Genomic DNA, 18,076 nt, shown 5'->3' with positions numbered 1-18,076 from the left:
CGCCAATAGAAGTGTCCGCCTGACCTAATTTTCTTCTTCCTTTACCTTCTTTCTTTACGTTCCACTCTTTTTTTTACCTTTACTGTATTTCCTTCTTTTTTTCCCCATTCGCTCTTTCTTTGCTTTCAGCAGCTTATTTTCTCTTTGCAATGCTTTTTTTTATTTCGTCATAGCTCAAGGTACCGAGCGAATCACCTGTGCCAAAGAGGCCTATTCGAAAAAGAGTATCAGTGTTTCGATATCACAGGTTTGATCCGCCCATTAGTAGTCAAGCCAAGTCAAGTTTATTTATACAGCCCTACATCACAGGAAAGTCTCAAAGGGCTTAACATGTACAAAAAATTAAGAATTATTTTCGAACATCCCCTTATCTTAAACTTCCAGGAGGGCAAGGAAAAACTAAAAAAACTGGGCTGGGGCGAAAACACAAACTTTGGGAGCAGCCCAATTGTCTGGCCTCGTGTCCTGGGGCAAGAGCCAGCGAAATGTGTGGCACCCCTTTCTCTGTCATTTTGAACCACTGCATTTGTTCATATGTCAATTCAGTTGCCGCTGCGACTCCCTCTTTACCAATCAAAATGGATGATGAAGTTAAATCCCACATGTGCCCTTCAATTTCTTCAAACAAATCCCGATATACATCATCACTTTTTCGGTCATGATATAGAGTGCAATGCAAAGGATCAACAGGTGGGTGGTATGGCGCCAGTGAGCAGATCCAGGGCTTCCACAGTAGGTAGGTCGAGAACACGCCGCCACCAGCAGGGGTCTCTGGCTCCAGCCTGGCCCAGTAGATGGTTGCAGTTTCTGCTTCTGCCGGTAGGGGCGCCATCAGCCACTGACCATGTTGTTGTAGCTGCTGTGAGCACTGGATGCTGACGCCATCTGGAAATTGAATAATCACTCCCTCTGGCCCACACAGAATTCTGGCTTGAACGGCTGACAGCAAGTCCCTTCCCATCAAATTGATCGGAGTGTCTGTGGAATGGATGTATTTGTGCCACAGTCTACACCCTGTCCGGGTGATCACAGTTTCAAGTGGTTTGGTGAAAGGCAGAGTACGTGGTTGTCCCGAGAAGCCGACTAAAGTCGTTGTTTTCTTTGACAGTGAGGATACAGGAAGGGCAGTGTTTATTGATGAATAAGTTGCTCCCGTGTCCACCAGCATCTTCACAGGTTTTCCTTCCACTGTCACATGAAGCATTGGCTCCGCCGGGCCACTGCTTTCCTGGCTCCCCGGGCAGCCCTATTCAAATTGTCCACACCAGAGATCATCATGTTGGTAATACTGACCTCCGTGCGTTTGTGGCTGTTGCCAGGGCCGTCCACCGGATGGAGCTGTTCCTGCCTGTTGCATCGGCGCCCCGGGTTGGTATGGCGGGCCTCCGACTGGGCGGGTGGCTCCGCGCGGTCGATACTGTGGACATGCTTTTGCCCAGTGATCGGTTTCGCCGCAGATGAAACATGCGTTTGTTGAATGGGGCTTGTATGTTGCCCTCCCCGGGTAAGCAGGTGCACTCCCTCCCCGGCCTCTGTATCCGCCCCGGAACTGGCCCCTTCCGCGCCCCACCACCTGAGGAGCCTGTGACATTTGCATTTCCTTTTTCTGTGATTTAGACTGTTTAGCTTCACCATGCATTTTTGCCAACTGTAATTTCAACAACTGTTTAGATAATGCGTCTGTCTCGTTTTCAACTTTAGCTTGTGACTCAGTGAACATTCTGCAGTGATGCAAAAGATGACGTTTAAATCGTTCTTCGGCACAAACCAGAGTGTCAGGATCTGACATTAGCTGCTTCTTCACATCTGGCGGAAGTCCATCCAGCAGCGCCGTTCGGAAGAGCACCTCTGCCTCGTGCGTGAGAGCCGGATGTCGACCTGTGGTTTCAATCCAACTCTCCACACATGTTACATAATGTTGTGCAGGTGACATTTTCACATCATAAGGAAACATAGTGGGGGCCAGATCGGTGGGTTGTGGGAAAGTCAATTTGATGTTTTCAAACAGGGGCGCTGCTACTTGTGGCAAGGGCACTGTCAGGAAGGAGTTGAGCCAGGGCGACCAAATGCAGCTTGAACCAGGTTTTATTGCAGGGAAAAGGAGCTGGAAGGGAGGCAGGTGGGGAACCGACGACACAGACGGGAGGAAGACTCACGGCCAGCAAAACAGACAGACTGACCGACATGAAGTCCCCTTGGACAAGGTTAAAATTCTGACCGTGAGCCTTCAGACAGACCGAGGGAAAACCAGATGACACGAACAGGAACACTGGGCACGAACAGGAATGGACACAACAGTAGACACCGACAGGGAGAAACACACGGGCAGGGCTTAAATACACAGGGTAACAAGAGGAAGCAGGTGACAGACATTACGATAACGAAAGGGGTGTGGCCGAGTGAAGTGCAGGCCGAGCGCGCTGTGGCACGGGCGTGACAGTACCCCCCCCCACAAGGGATGGCTCCCGACGTCCCAAAAAAGAAAAAATCCAAGACTGTCCAACATGGGCCGGGAGGAAATGGGGAGGTGGCCGCACGTCACACACCGCCGAAGGCCGACTGGGTGACAGCCGCTGGATCCACGCCGCCGGAACTGGTGGCGGCCGCAGCATCCGCGCCGTCGGGACTGGATCGGGGGGCGGCCGTGCGTCATGCGCCGTTGAAGCCGACTGGGTGACAGCCGCTGGATCCGCGCCGCCGGAACAAGTGGCGGCCGCAACATCCGCGCCGTCGGATCTGTTTTGGGGGGGGCAACCGTGCATCTTGCATCGCTTGAACTCATCTCCTTGGCGACCATGCAGCAGTTGCGGGAGCCGGCAACGGTTGGTCCAAGCGCTGGTCGCTGTGATGGTCGGTGTCTTCTGTCAGGAAGGAGTTGAGCCAGGGCGACCAAATGCAGCTTGAACCAGGATTTATTGCAGGGAAAAGGAGTTGGAAGGGAGGCAGGTGGGGAACCGACGACACAGACGGGAGGAAGACTCACGGCCAGCAAAACAGACAGACTGACCGACATGAAGTCCCCTTGGACAGGGTTAAAATTCTGACCATGAGCCTTCAGACAGACCGAGGGAAAACCAGATGACACGAACAGGAACACTGGGCACGAACAGGAATGGACACAACAGTAGACACAGACAGGGAGAAACACACGGGCAGGGCTTAAATACACAGGGTAACAAGAGGAAGCAGGTGACAGACATTACGATAACGAAAGGGGTGTGGCCGAGTGAAGTGCAGGCCGAGCGCGCTGTGGCACGGGCGTGACAGGCACCTCCCTCCCCAGTCTCGCTGTGCCTGCTGCTTCCTCAATTGCCTGCAGTTGCACTAGAGAGCATGCTCCTGCCAACATCTGGCGCATGTCACCGAGTGTACAGCTCTGCCCACTCATCAGAGCCAAAAATTTGTTCAGCCACACCTTGCCTCCTCTGTGAAGTGGGGGCATCTTTTCCATCATCGCGGTCACATCACGGAGCACCATGGGCTCGTAGTGTTGACCGCCCGATGTGGTCACCAGCGGACACATCAGTTCATTTTTCTGCACCTCGGCCTGTGTCATCTGTCCCTGACCACTCCTCAAATTATATTTTCTCCGTGTCTCTCTCTCTCCCTGTCTGCACTTCTTTCTACTGTCCTGATTCGCGCACTCCAACATTTTTCTCTGTTGCATCATAACATCATCTTCTTCCTCACCCTCGCTGCTTTCCCACTGTGGACGCTCTTGCTGTCTTCGCGCGCTCTTCGCGTCTTCTCGTCTCCCTTTCTCCATTGCCCATTTTAACATCTGCGTTTCCTGTCTACGCTGCTCATCGGCTTGATCAATTTTCTTTTTTAGCGCCTCATTCTCGGCCGTAAGTCTATGCCAGCTTTCTCCTTTCGTCACATTGGACGGTTGAGGGCTAGGACCGGGGGTGGAGGTGTCCACGCGGGATGTGTCCCCCTCCCGGGCACGTCGCCTCTCTTTATTTACTGCTTGTTCAATCAACTGTACAATACTCTGATCCGCCCTTTCGCCTTCGCCCTCGACATCCACTACCATCCTGCCACCCAGCGTCACCACCGGAGCCATTACTCCGGGGTCGCCGTACGGCGGCGGTCCAACATAGCTCACTCCGAGGATGGGGGCACTCGGGTGTGTCACATCATGCAAAGATGGATAAATGCCCTTGTATTCATTTCTTTCCTCGTCTATTTTCACCGCTTTCTCTACCTCCTCTGCTTTTCTCACATTAACAACACTTTCTACGGGCAGTTTCTTCTGAGTGGCAAAAATGGCTGTTGCAGCTGTCGCAAAATTGTGCAAGGAGCGTCGCTCTTCCTCATTCTCCCTAATGTGCTTCTCGAGCACCTTCCGCTTACGCCAGCCGGCGCCCTTTTTCTCGTCCTCTAAGGCGAGCTTTCTTTTCAGCACACCAGTCTCTTTTTGCTGCAACTGCCGTGCCAGGCGTTCCATGTCCCAAGCTGTTGGGAAGCCCCTAAACAATTTGTCACCTTCCAATTTCGCGAAGACTTTTCGGTGTCTCATTCGCTCCTTCGCCACTCTCTTTCGGTCAATGCCACTCACAATTTGCGCTTCCACATCAGCATACATTCTTTCAATCTCACTCCACTCATTCCTCTCAGCACACACACTCCCCTCATCACACAAACTCCCCCCAATTTGGTTGTTCATTTTGGATATTTTAGTGGTCTGATCTCTCACAGAAGGAACTGTTACCACCGGATATTTTTTGAGGAGGCCTCACTTCCCCTCGGGGATCTCTTTATTAACCCCAGCTATCTGAATACGATCGTCACCGCACCCTTGTCCGCCACGACGAAGCACTAGGTCCCTGACCTATCCGTAGTACGCGTAAGTCCCTGACTTTACCGTACACGTTACACACGTAAGTTCCAAACTTATTCACCGTATGTATCTTCACTTCATGCACACCTTATTTGATCTGAACGACAGTCTCCTCTTAAATTTCCTCTTTCAATTTGCAGAATTTCGACTTATAGTAACAGGTATTCTGCTTACCTTATCGGTGATGAGCTCAGGGTTGAGGAGACGTCGTACCAGCTCAACATTGTGCGCTTATTCCCAACGGTTCGCCGACCGAGAGACAATGTCCCTGACACTGTCCGGTGTCCTGGATGAAGACCACGAGTTGTCAATTACCCTTCTCTTGACATCACGTCGGGGTCACCAAGAAATTGTTAGGTTACGGATTCTAGTTATTGATCTGACTCCAAATTGCGATCAACACTTAACACATAAATTGCTATGTCCTAATCCACACACTGGCGCACCTAACAATTTTGCGAGTTCGTTCTGTCAAAGAGAAGACCAGTAGATCAATTAGACCAAATTTACCAATTATTTATTCCTGACAAAGCGCCTGGGTCCCGGGTCCCTCACACTAAAACTCGTGCGTTTTTGTGACCACCAAAGACGACACATTCTTCCGGGTTGCCCAGTTTTAAAGAAACGCAATATGAATATTAAAGCATGCAAAATATTGTGAGATGATTGGTCGATGGCCATCTCCTCCCCAGTCCAGGTGTCGCTGAGGTCAGACGGTTGGGTTTTCCCCTCGAAGGCCAGTCTCATAGACGTGCTGTTGTTCTCGTTCCTCACCGACCTTGAGATGGTCTCCTCCGGTACTCCCTATCCGGGCCTATTCCACAACCCTTCGAAGAAAACAAGTTCATGCAGTTTGCCTGCACATTCCTCGGCCCCCACCAATCCACACGATCAATCCAATACTAGATATTAATATGATTATAAGTTTAACACAACCTTAAAATATGTTTGCAAACTCCCAAAAGCACATTTCCCTTTAGTGTCGGACAAATTTTACCGGGGGAGTGGCGTGGTGGGTGACGCCAGTGCCTCAGTCATGAACCTCACTACACGTCACTGAAAACTACTATAAGTAAATCTACTTTACTTAAGTAAAGTAAAGTACATTCTTCACGCCAGGAGATGCAACATATTCCCTGATCCGTTGATGCACGGGAAGGCAGTTCACTCATTGACTCGTTCGCGATCGGGAAAGTCAGGATTCGTTCCCTCACTGATCCGTTCTCGCGATGAACTGGGATTGTAAATCACTCACTCATTCACTGACTCGTTCACTCACAGATCCGTTCGTTGGTGAACGGGAAATGCAATTCACTACTCGTTCGTGAACGGGAAGTTACGTCATTTTCTTCTTCGTTTTGTTTTACAGCGAGGTGGCACCAGCTTCAATGCGCATTACGGACACCTACTGGTTGAAGCCATATGAACTGAAAAAAGAACGAATCACTTTAGGAAGTGATTCGTTCACTCTCGTTCACTGAAATAATCTGTTCTTTTGAACGAATTGTTCACTCACAAGCCAACACTCGTGATGTGCATTCCAGTTCTTTTAGATGAACTGAATCTTTAGAATCAATTCACTCAAAAGCTTCGTTCAAACGAATCGTTCCCCCCCCTATATTACAACATCCCGTGGAAACAACCCATACACATCAAACAATACAACTACACAACCCCCCCCCCCACACACACACACACACAAATTATATATAATAATAATTGGCTCGGGTAATTAACAACCTCCTGCTGAACGTCAACAAGACCAAGGAAATCGTTGTTGACTTCCGGAAGGGTCACACAAAACACCTGCCGCTGATCATCGACGGTGCTGTGGTGGAGAGGGTGAGCTGCACCAAGTTCCTGGGGGTGCACATCAGTGAGGACCTCTCCTGGTCCGCAAACACCTCGTCACTGGCAAAGGAAGCTCAGCGCCGCCTGTACTTCCTGCGGAAGCTCAGGCGTGCATGTGCTCCTCAGGCAGTCCTGTCTACATTCTACCGTGGCAACATTGAGAGCGTCCTCACCAGTTGCATCGCTGTCTGGGGTGGTAACTGCACTGAACAGAACTTGAAGGCCCTGCAGCGCATAGTGAATACGGCTGGTAAGATTATTGGTGCTTCGCTCCCCTCCCTGAAGGACATTTACACCTCCCATCTCGCCCGCAAGGCAACCTCGATTGCGAGAGATGTGAGTCACCCGGCTCACTCTTTGTTTGACCTTCTGCCCTCTGGGAAGAGGTACAGGAGCCTGCGCTCCCGCACCACCAGACTCGCCAACAGCTTCTTTCTCCAGGCTGTTAGGACCCTGAACTCGCTACCCCCTTCTGCGTAGCGTGCGGCACTGTTGCGCTATTTTCTGGAATGTCTGCTGTAAGCTCACTTGCTCCTTTTTTTGCTCCTCTTATTTATTTATTTGTTGTGTTATTTATTCATTATTTATTCAGCACGCTGTTATATTTGTTTACTTGTTTGTCTGTTGTGGGCCATGTCATGTCACCGTGGGATAGGGGGGAACGAAATTTCGGTTTCTTTGTGTGTCTTTGGCATGTGGAGAAATTGACAATAAAGCTGACTTTGACTTTGACTTTTGACTTTGACTTTGACTTTGATCCGTTGCCAACAGTCTCTCACCCGGTCGCGAACGGGAAGTTGCGTCACTGACTCGTTCGTGACCGGGAAAGTACGTCACTGACTCGTAAAGTCCCTCCTCCAATTATCACTCGCTGCTGATTGGTCGTTCGTGAAGCTTCATGAATGAGTGACAGACAGCATTGCCGCTATGCCAAAACCCGTTATGCGTACATTTGTTAATTTTGGGGACACCAACTCATATAACAACGTAAAACACATATGTATATTGTCATATAAAGCAGTTAACCAAATGTCTGACTTATGTTTTGATTGGCGAATATAAAAACAAGGAATAAAACACTAGACAAGTTATAACATAAATGTTTATAATAATAATAATAATAATAATAATAATAATAATAATAATAATAATAATAATAATAATAATAACAATAATAATAATAATAAAAGTACATCTCAAACCAGCAATCTAATATTCTAATTTTCTGAGACAGTCCTGTACATTCTGGCTTACATAGTTTACGCTTGGAGACGCAACACGTTCACTGACTGATCCGTTGATGCACGGAAAGGCAGTTCACCCATTGACTCGTTCGCGAACGGGAAAGTCAGGATTCGTTCCGTCACTGATCCGTTCTCGCGATGAACTGGAAATGCGAATCACTCACTCACTGATTCGTTCACTCACAGATTCGTTCGGTGGTGAACGGGAAATGCAATTCACGACTCGTTCGTGAACGGGAAGTTACGTCATTTTCTTCTTCGTTTTGTTTTACGGCGAGGTGGCACCAGCTTCAATGGGCATTACCGACACTTACTGATTGAAGTCATATGAACTGAAAAAAGAACGAATCACTTTAGGAAGTGATTCGTTTACTCTCGTTCACTGAAAAGATTCGTTCTTTTGAACGAATCGGTCACTCCCGAGCCAACACTAACTCGAACGGCACCACAGTGGACGCAAGCTAGCTAGCTAGCTAGTAAGCTAGCTAGCTATCGTAACGGAATTGGTGGCTGCCTTCGAGGGGAAGATGAGCACCAAACAGGTCACCTGCCGGTAAGCGATTGACGGAGGGCCGGTCCATCTCTCTGCCTGTCTGCGCGTGTCGTCTGTCATGCTAATGTTTTTAGCGGTTCCCTTCTCAAGCCTCGTCGGGCTCCACTCTTCGTCCGTCTTCGACCAACCCACGTCCTGTCTGGTGTAAAATCACCGCTTACTTGTATGTTACCACTGAGTAGACAAAAGTGTGAAGACGACTGTCAAAAGTACTCAGCCAATTCATTTCTTGGGGTGTCTACGTAAATACCTATTCAGAAATAAACTACGTGAGTCATTGGTGGGTTGCTTTTCAAATAGCGTGCTAATCTAAAGCACTATTTCATTTTCTCAATTTCTTCACAGCAGCAATACCCAGCGTGTCGAGGATCGTGAATTCGGATTGTATTCTTCTAATTGTTTTTCCATATTTTTATACTTATTTTTTAAATTTTCTAATATTTGTTTTACTATTTTGTCTTTGTTGAATCATCTATCTTTCCAAACTATTTCTGCAAAACTCTCTGCCCCCCCTCCTAAAATGACGATTCCTTCTTCATATAAATATTCTCCCCCTTGTAAAATTACGACTTTTTGCCATTTGATTTTTACTGTAACAAAAACAAGTTTGTCAGCCGCTCATTTCACTGAAACAAAAGACCCCCCTGCACATGTTTTGCTTTGGTTTGAACAATGTTTTGTTCAGCTCAGCTCTTCTGGTGTGGCGAGAGATTTGTCTGCAAATTATTCACACTAAAATTGTGCATCTGTATTTTTGCTTGTGCTTCTTCGATTCACAAATATATATGTGATTTGTTGTGTATTTTTGTTTATAATGTTTGTGCATTTAAATCCTGAGATTTATCATGTGTCATTTGTGCATGTGTATTTTTGTGAATGCGCATTTGTTTGTGAGACTAATGTCACGCCGTTCTCGGGAAAGTCAGGCGCACACCTATCAAAGATTGCGGCGCATAAAGGCCCTCGCGTAGTCCGCTCGCGGGCCGTGTCGCTGTCTCTGTGATGCGGGAACCAGTTAGCTCCTGTTTTCTGCGTTTACAAATAAGAAACTCCAAAACCAGAAAAGGCGAGTTGGGAAACTAACAATTGGGCTTGGGGCAAGCCGCTCCTTTCAGAACGGCGTTTTTGGGTGTCAAATGTTTGAGGACCATGGCAGCGACCTGTCAAGGGGAGGCCGAGCACACCATCGTCTCGTCTCTGCCTGTGTGTGTTTGTTGCGCTGCCTAGATTGCTGTCACCTTTATGCCGCCTTGGCTTGACGTTGCCTTTGCACCGCAGGTACTTCCTGCACGGCGTGTGCCGGGAGGGCAGCCGCTGCATGTTCTCTCACGACCCGTCCAGCAGCAAGCCTTCTACCATCTGCAAGTTCTACCAGAGAGGAGTGTGTGCTTACGGAGAACGATGCAGGTCACCTCCTCGCAAACTTTTCCATGAGAAGAAAATGATCTCGAGGGTTTTTGTAGAGTGTCAAACCCAACGGCAATGTGGGCACAAAGCGCAAGTGGAGTCGAGGCGTATCGCAGTTGTTGCTAAGCCCGAACAAAATGGTCCAGTATGTCGAGACGAACCTCGCTGAGCGCCATGTCAAGATTTTTTTTCCTTTTTCAAACTAACCCTGAGCCGTTTGTAACCTGACGGTGGTCATTTGCAGATACGATCACATCAAACCATCCTACAGAGGAGGGGGCGGAGCTTCAGAGGCCAAAGCGGGTCCTGGAGGTGGAGCTTCGGTCAGACCAGAGGCCAGGAAGCCGATGAGAGAGGCCCAAGGTCAACACGCACACCACAAGACCAAAGGAAATTCACAAGTGCCAAAGTACTTGAGCTCAATTTTGTGCGTGTGTAACTCAGCGGGGCAGCTGGAGTGCCCGTTCGGGGGTGTGGCGGTCAGCCCGGCTCGCGAGGTCCCCGCCACCTCCAATCACTCGTACGTGGACGCCATCAGGACGGGCCTGGAAGCTTCAGCGCCGGAACAAGGTTGGGACGCCACTCGGTCGCTTGGATCACCACAGCTAACGGGCCACCCTCGCGAAGGTCCTGCCCAGATGGGTGGAGCCTACCGGGACCTTTGTCAGCTATGCCCGTATGCCGCCGCTGGCCGGTGCTTCCGCGAGGACGGCTGCCCATATCTCCACGGTGACCAGTGCGAGGTGTGCCGGCTGCGTGTGCTGCACCCTCACGATGCCGAGCAGCGGCGGGCACACGAAAAGGTGACGACGGCCGGCTCTGCTCCGTCGCTGCTGCCAAGGCGTCACCGTGTGGCTCTCCCCGCAGATGTGCCTGCTGGCCTTCGAGAGGGACATGGAGAAAGCCTTCGCCGCGCAGCTCAGCCAAGACAAGGTACTGAGGCCCACGCTGGTGGCCTTCTGACAGGTTCCAAGGCGTTTGCTCAGTCCATCCAATGACTGCTCACTCGCATCTTCTCAGGCAGGTGAGAGGGAGATCATTTTTATTTTTTTTTGCTTTGGAGGTGTGCTCCATCTGCATGGAGGTGGTGGTGCAAAAGGCCGTCCCGTCGGAGCGCCGCTTTGGGATCTTGTCCTCGTGCTGTCACGTCTTTTGCCTGGCGTGCATTCGACAGTGGAGATGCACGCGCAACTTCAGCAACAAGATCATCAAGTGAGGCCACTTTGGCACGCGTGTCTTGCCATTGGTTGGGTTGCGTGTGTGTGTGAGGGGGTGACAGAGAGGGACGTGTCCCCGGGGGTTGGGCATGCCTGTGACGGAGATGTTGCCACAGCAATGACAAGAGCTAGGCTGGAAAATGCCAAAAGGTTGCCGCGTCCATCTCCCGGCAGAGCGTGTCCGGAGTGTCGCGTGCTCTCCGAGTTCGTCATCCCGTCGGTGTACTGGGTGGAGGAGCAGGACGACAAGGACAACCTTGTCGAGCTCTTCAAGTCCGGAGTCAGGTGGGTTCGGATCAGAGCCCGCGGCACCGCTGGCTTCAGCTGCGGCTTCAAACGCCGTCCCGTTCACTGATTCGCTCACCCACCCACGCGCCTTTGTGCTGTGCGCAGCAAGAAGGCCTGCAAGTACTTTGACCAGGGCCGCGGCTCGTGTCCCTTTGGAGGAAAGTGCTTGTACCTCCACGCCTTCCCGGACGGAAGCCGAGCCGAGGCCGAGAAACCGCGCAAGCAGCTGAGCTCAGAGGGGAACATCCGGGTCAGTACCCCTGTCGCTCTTGTGAGCTCCCTTCAACGTGCCGTCCGCTTCTTCTAAATAAACTTGACTTCTTCCCTCCAGTTCATGAACAGCGTGCGCTTGTGGGACTTCATCCAAGAGCGCGAGCAGCACCCGGCAGGCCCACCACTGCCATCGCCCGACGACGACATGGCCGAGCTGCGGGAGCTCTTCATGCAGATGTCGGCGCCCAGCTACGACGGGTCCGAGCCCGCCCCGGAGCGGCAGCCGCAGTAGAGGCCGGCAGTGATGATGTCAGCACCCCCTATCTATTTATAGACGCTAGCAAACTCCTACTGGTGTGCGCCCTCTTTTATTCGTGCCGTTTGCCCCCATCCTAATAAAAGAGATTTGCAGCCAGCCGCTTGTTGCGTTTTGAGCCCAGCACTCCTTCCCGTTCCTTTCTTCTTTTGCTCTGCGTAGTAGCAACGGTGCTGCAGCTTGCTCACAGGGGACGACCGCGAGAACACCATCCTTCTATCTCGTTCCAGCTTGACAAAGATCAAGGACGATGGCGTTCGTGTGGCGGCGGTGGCGCCGTTAACAGCAACAACACAACTAAATAAATACATCATGACACACTGAGCATAATGGTCATATAAGTACATGTTGGTCCAAATAAGGGCTCCCAATTTTTCTCTTTTTTCTTGAAGGCACCACCCTTGGTTGGCTTTCTTCTGCACACTTGTGCCTTGCTTGTCTCTGCCGTGCATGCTCTGGCCTCACGGCTGGTGTAACTTAGATTGCCTTCCTGTCATTGACAGAGAGAAAAAATTTCAAACTTTAGAAAATAGTGATCGGACATAACAGTAGTATGTGGCAGTACCATTATAGTTGGGGTTGCCAAGCCTCGGGATAATATACCAGATCTAAAGTGTTTCCATTTTTATGCGTTGTTGCCTGTATTCCCTGCATGAAACCGAACGTACCAATTATTGTCTGAAATGCCCCAGTAAGTGGTAAATTTATATGAATATTAAAGTCCCCAATAATTATTATCCACATGGGTCACCAGGTCAGCCACGAATTCTGGAAATTCTGATCCAGAAATCTAGAGTAAGCGCTAGGTGGACGGTATATAACAGTGAAACGACAGCAAGGCTGCAGATCGGACAACGAGGACTTAATTTTTTTTAAATGCGTTAATCGAGCGAGTCTGAGATCAGAATCTGAGTTAAGGGCTACACCCCCACCCTTCTTACAAGGATGTGCAACATGCGAGCTCACAAAGTTTGGAGGTGAGGCCTCATTTAGTGACAGCAATTCAAAGTCAAAGTCTGTCAATTTCTTCACATGCCAAGACACACAAAGAGATCGAAATTACGTTCCCACTATCCCACGGTGACAAGACATAGTTCACAATGTACATACAAGTAAACAACACAAGAAAATAAAACAGGAAGGCACAATAAATAATAAACAAATAACACAATAAATAAGTACAGGACACTACGCAGAAGGGGGAAGAGAGTTCAGGATCCTAACAGCCAGGAGAATGAAGCTGTTGGTGAGTCTGGCGGTGCGGGAGCGCAGGCTCCTGTACCTCTTCCCAGAGGGCAGAAGATCAAACAAAGAGTGAGTGGGGTGACTCACATCACTCACAATCGTGGTCACCTTGCGGGCGAGATGGGAGGGGAGTGAAGCACCAATAATCTTACCAGCCGTGTTCACTATGCGCTGCCGGGCCTTCATGTTGTATTCAGTGCAGCTACCACCCCAGACAGTGATACAACTGGAGAGGACGCTTTCAATGGTGCCACGGTAGAATGTAGTCATGACGGCCGGAGGAGCACTTGCTCGCCTGAGTTTCCGCAGGGAGTACTTATACACCGAGTCATAAAATTTAACTTCGTATTCATCGCTTCAAATGTGATGGTAACCAAGGCCGTTTCTCATGCATCTCATTGTGCGTGGGTGTGCGTCCGTCAGGCTCATCAAACAGCTGAATCATTATAAAGCGTTCGTCGCATTAACACGCATCCTCAGCAACAATTTCAAATATTCTCACCTCAATAATGGACATCGAAAGCCAGACAGTGACGATGACTGCTAGGGGGAAGTACTGGGTATTGAGCGAATGTGCGAGTCATCGCGCGTCAAGCAACGACAATAACTACCGGTACGTAAACATTCAATCGCCATGTCTAAATGAATGTCGTTGGCACTTAGAAAATATAATAAATAAATATGGAAGTCTGGCCTTCCAGGGGAAGAGGCCGAATTTTCACTTGTTCTGGCCGACATGGGGAACCAGCCGAGGCAGACACTTTACGGCGGTTGAGTCGTTGGCACTTAGAAAATTTGAACCGGGCGGCGTGCGCAAGTGCGCGGCCCGCTGGAAGTCGAATGAGGCTCCGCGATCTTCTCTGCGGTGCTTATAAAGTGCCGATCCGCTCGGCGGGAACTATTTTCGGCCACCCGGCGCGTGCGCACGGCCTCCCGGCTGTGCCGGGCGGCGTGCGCGAGCTCGCCGGCTGCTGGAAGTCGAATGAGGCTCTGCGATCTCCTCCGCGGTGCTTATAAACAGCTGATCCGCTCGGCGGGAGCTATTCCCGGCCACTTGGCGTGTGTGCACGGCCTCCCAGTGGTGCCGGGCGGCGTGCGCGAGTGCGCTGGCCGCTGGAAGTCGAATGAGGCTCCGCGATCTCCTCCGCGGTGCTTATAAAGTGCCGATCCGCTCGGCTCTGAGCTATTTCCGGCCTCCCGGTGGTGCCGGGCGGCGTGCGCGAGCTCGCCGGCCGCTGGAAGTCGAATGAGGCTCCGTGATCTCCTCCGCGGTGCTTATAAACAGCCGATCCGCTCGGCTGGAGCTATTTCCGGCCACTGCGCATGCGCACGGCCTCCCGGAATTTGAACACATTTCGTCAATAAATTTCGCATATTTCTGATTGAATTTTGAAGTTTAATATAATGCAACAATTGAGCTTGACTTATACAAAGGATATATCATAAAATCGTAAATTTCCGTCGAATTTTAGGGGGTCGACTTATACACCGAGTCGACTTATACACCGGCAAATATATATTAGGTCTATGTGTAGACCTATTTTAGACGTCTATTGTAGGTCTACACATAGACCTAATTTAGACATCTATTTTAGGTCTATAGAATAACCTAAAATAGACATCTATTTTAGATCTACATATAGACCTAAAATAGATGACAAAATTAAATCCATCAAATATGAAATATTAAATCCAAAACCATTATGTAAGTTGTATACATATTGTACAGATGTTGTGATGGTTTGTTTTAAACAACCATTGATCCATGTGAAATGTGGTTATTTCTGTAACCTGAGGCCAATATTAAATCCATCCATCCATCCATCCATCCATCCATCCATCCATCCATCCATCCATCCATCCATCCATCCATCCATCCATCCATCCATCCATCCATCCATCCATTTTCTTTACTGCTTGTCCCCACCATCAAATATGAACTATTAAACCCTAAACCAGCTATAAGTTGTATAAATAATGTACAGAATTTGTATTGCTTTGTTTTAAACAACCAATGGTCCACGTGAAGTGTGGTTATTTCTGTAACCTGATATAGAAGTCTATATTTGGTTATTCCATAGACCTATATAGATGCCAAAATGAAATCCATCAAATCCGAAATATTGAACCCTAAACCGCCTGTAATTTGTACGTACAATCTTGTATCGCTTCGTTCGAAACGCCAGGGGCAGACACGAAGAAGAAGATTTTAATAATTTGGAAGAGAAGAGCTTCTGACACAAATGTTAATGGTCGCTAAATGTTAATTGTAGTGGTTTTCTTAATTAAATAAAATCTCAAGTGAATAAAATCATTATGAAAGTTTATAACTGTATGAGTAGCCTACATTTAAAAAGTAAATATACTTATTTTGGTTTTCAACAAGATATACAAGAGAATATATCTACAGCTCCAAACTCTTTCCCCTACCCGCCCACAAACCCACTGAGGAGAATAGAAATAAGTAAACAAAAAAAAGAACAACAAAAGACAAAAAAAACAACAACAAAAAAAACTTTTGAGGCAAGGCAGACAACATTAATCAACAGTGAGCACTGACAACACATCCATTACAAAACTGGCAATGTGTCCATATATGTTAAATAGGGCTGCCACATCTCTTTATAAGTATTATAGTCATTCCTGATTATATATGTAATTTTTTCCAGTGGGGCACAGCTATTCATTTCCGAGATCCATCTTCCTATCAAAAGTTGAGAGTCTGGTATCCATGTGATGGCTATGCACTTCCTGGCAACGGACAAGGCCAACGAAAGAAACCTCTTCTGAGCTTTTTTTAATTGTGCATCCATACTTATAGTATTTTCTAATAAGCAGGTTTGAGGATCTAATGGAAGATGTAATCCTAGGAGTTGTGTCATGATGTCAGAAAAGTCATGCCAGAATGTATTAAGTTTTGTGCATGACCAAGTGCAGTGCAAGAATGAACCCTCTTCTAGGATACATCTAAAACAGAGGTTGGATATCTCAGATTTATATTTATGTAATTTCTGTGTCGTGAGATAGTTTTGGTGAAGGAAGTTATAATAGGTCAGCCTGTATCTGGAATTAAGAGTGGCAGTTAAACTTTTTGTCAGGTCTAAACACCACCAGACATTAATCCACACGCTGGAAACAAAGAGGAGAAGACAACCAGTATTCCTTTTGCTCGCGAGGAGAATTACGTAGAAGGCCCAGTTACAGTCCTCCACCAATTCTGAGCTCCTCTTCCGCTAACTCCTCTTTTTATTTTGGGTTGCCCTGGTTACAAGAGGCGTTGCTACACTAAAGGGAGGGGAGATTGTGGCTGTAGCAACGCTGATTAACTAGCTAACAATGTTGTGTGGTGCGAGGCCGCATGGCCTTGGCTGATTCGTGACCTCAGGAATGCGGAGTCTGTTCTTAGGTGGTTGACAGCCTCGTTCTCGGCTGTGATCTCCAAACCTGGATGCCGTGTCCCTGTAAAACAATGCTCTCGACTTTCTTGCTACGTTTCGCACAATAATAATGATGAGTAAATAATCAGGTACCACTCGTGCATACACTCCAACAAACGTTAAGTAGATGTGAGATAACTTGCATGAAGTCTACTTAACCAAACATTGAGTAAATATGGGATAACTTAAAAATGGTCCGGGTCAACAACAATTTATGAATAGAAGCTACAAAATATAAAAGAGAGAGAACTTCTCTTGAACTAAACAAAGAACAAAGGTGTTCTGTTCATAACTAGTGAGGGCCTCTCACAGATAATAAAAGGAAGGAAGTATAAGAACTCCTTAAAGCTAGACAGATATGTTGGCTTGAGCGAAGATATGAGACCTCCGGTTCAGGCCGACCAACGCTTCTGCAAAAACAATTATTCTAACACTTTTTCTGCATAATTCAGCCCAGAGCTCAGAGCTTATTGTTACACCCAAATCAGACTCCCATTTTTCCCTCGATTTATGTAAACCTGGTTTTGGGGCAGCGTCCATCAAGAGGGAGTACACTTTTGAAATAAGTCGAGGTGCATTACCATCATGAAACAGTCTTTCCAGATCGCTGAGCATGGGTAAAGTCATTTCAGGTCCCAAAACAGATTTAAAAAAGGATCTTAACTGTAAATAACAAAAGAAGTTTCTGTTGGCCAGTTCATATTTCCTCCGAAGGTCCTCAAAAGACATCAGGTGTCCATTCTCATAACAGTCCTCCAAATAATGAATCCCTTTCTGGTGCCAAGATCCAGGATCTTGTTGCCCACTGACATAGGTATGAGTTTGTTCTGTTTCAATGGTGTTTTGGGTGAAAACATATTTTTTTGTCCAATTTTTTTCCGGACGTCATGCCACATTTTAATAATATGAGTCAAGATAGGGTTGTCAGTCCTTCTAGAGATGGTTGTAGGCGTCCATTTATAGATAAAGTCTGCAGAAACATTTTCTTAAAGAACATACATTCCAATTGAAACCCAAGGTGGGACATTTTTTCAAAAAAAAGGAAACAAGTCGTATTTGGGCAGCCAAATAATGCTTTTCAAGATTAGGCAGTCGAAGACCTCCCAGCCTATAGTCCCATGTAAGTTTTTCCATTGAGACCCTTGGAGTCTTGCCATTCCATATGAATTGTCTAATATGTTTGTTCAGATTCTTAAAAAAAAACTGGATGGCACTGGGACGGTAAGGACTGAAAGAGGTACTGTAGCCTTGGTAATACTATATTCATTTTAATGCAATTTATTCGGCCGACCAAAGTGATGGGTAAATTCATCTATTTCTGTAAATCCTCTATTATTCGACTAACGAGTGGTAAGTAATTAAGTTTGTACACATTCTTAAGGTTGTTATCCATCATAATTCCAAGGTATTTTATCCCGCTCGGAGACCATTTAAAAGGACCTCTTTGCTGATATTCAGTGTA

At 47.9% G+C, this 18,076-nt stretch overlaps 1 protein-coding gene across 3 annotated transcripts; it reads left to right on the top strand.

Annotated features, from left to right (window-relative positions):
* Nucleotides 1-8,198: 8,198 nt before the first annotated feature.
* On the top strand, nucleotides 8,199-12,031 carry mkrn2 (makorin, ring finger protein, 2). 3 transcript variants are annotated; one of them, XM_088390597.1, is made up of 10 exons: nucleotides 8,204-8,491; nucleotides 9,770-9,898; nucleotides 10,143-10,261; nucleotides 10,343-10,468; nucleotides 10,526-10,701; nucleotides 10,766-10,831; nucleotides 10,962-11,110; nucleotides 11,290-11,400; nucleotides 11,509-11,653; nucleotides 11,735-12,031. In XM_088390597.1, exons 1-10 carry the CDS (start codon nucleotides 8,466-8,468, stop codon nucleotides 11,906-11,908), a joined length of 1,221 nt encoding a protein of 406 aa, XP_088246723.1. In that variant the 5' UTR covers nucleotides 8,204-8,465; the 3' UTR covers nucleotides 11,909-12,031. The 3 variants fall into 3 exon arrangements, with proteins under 3 accessions (XP_088246721.1, XP_088246722.1, XP_088246723.1); XM_088390596.1 differs by having other exon boundaries at nucleotides 8,201-8,491; nucleotides 10,143-10,468; XM_088390595.1 differs by having other exon boundaries at nucleotides 8,199-8,491; nucleotides 10,143-10,701.
* The last annotated feature ends 6,045 nt before the right edge of the window (nucleotides 12,032-18,076 follow it).

This window comes from Syngnathus floridae, chromosome 11, assembly GCF_059516105.1.
Source record: "Syngnathus floridae isolate MCC-2025c chromosome 11, RoL_Sflo_1.0, whole genome shotgun sequence".
Taxonomy (NCBI): Eukaryota; Metazoa; Chordata; class Actinopteri; order Syngnathiformes; family Syngnathidae; genus Syngnathus; species Syngnathus floridae.
Note: the sequence above shows the minus strand (reverse complement) of the source record. Positions and strands in the feature narration are given on the sequence as shown.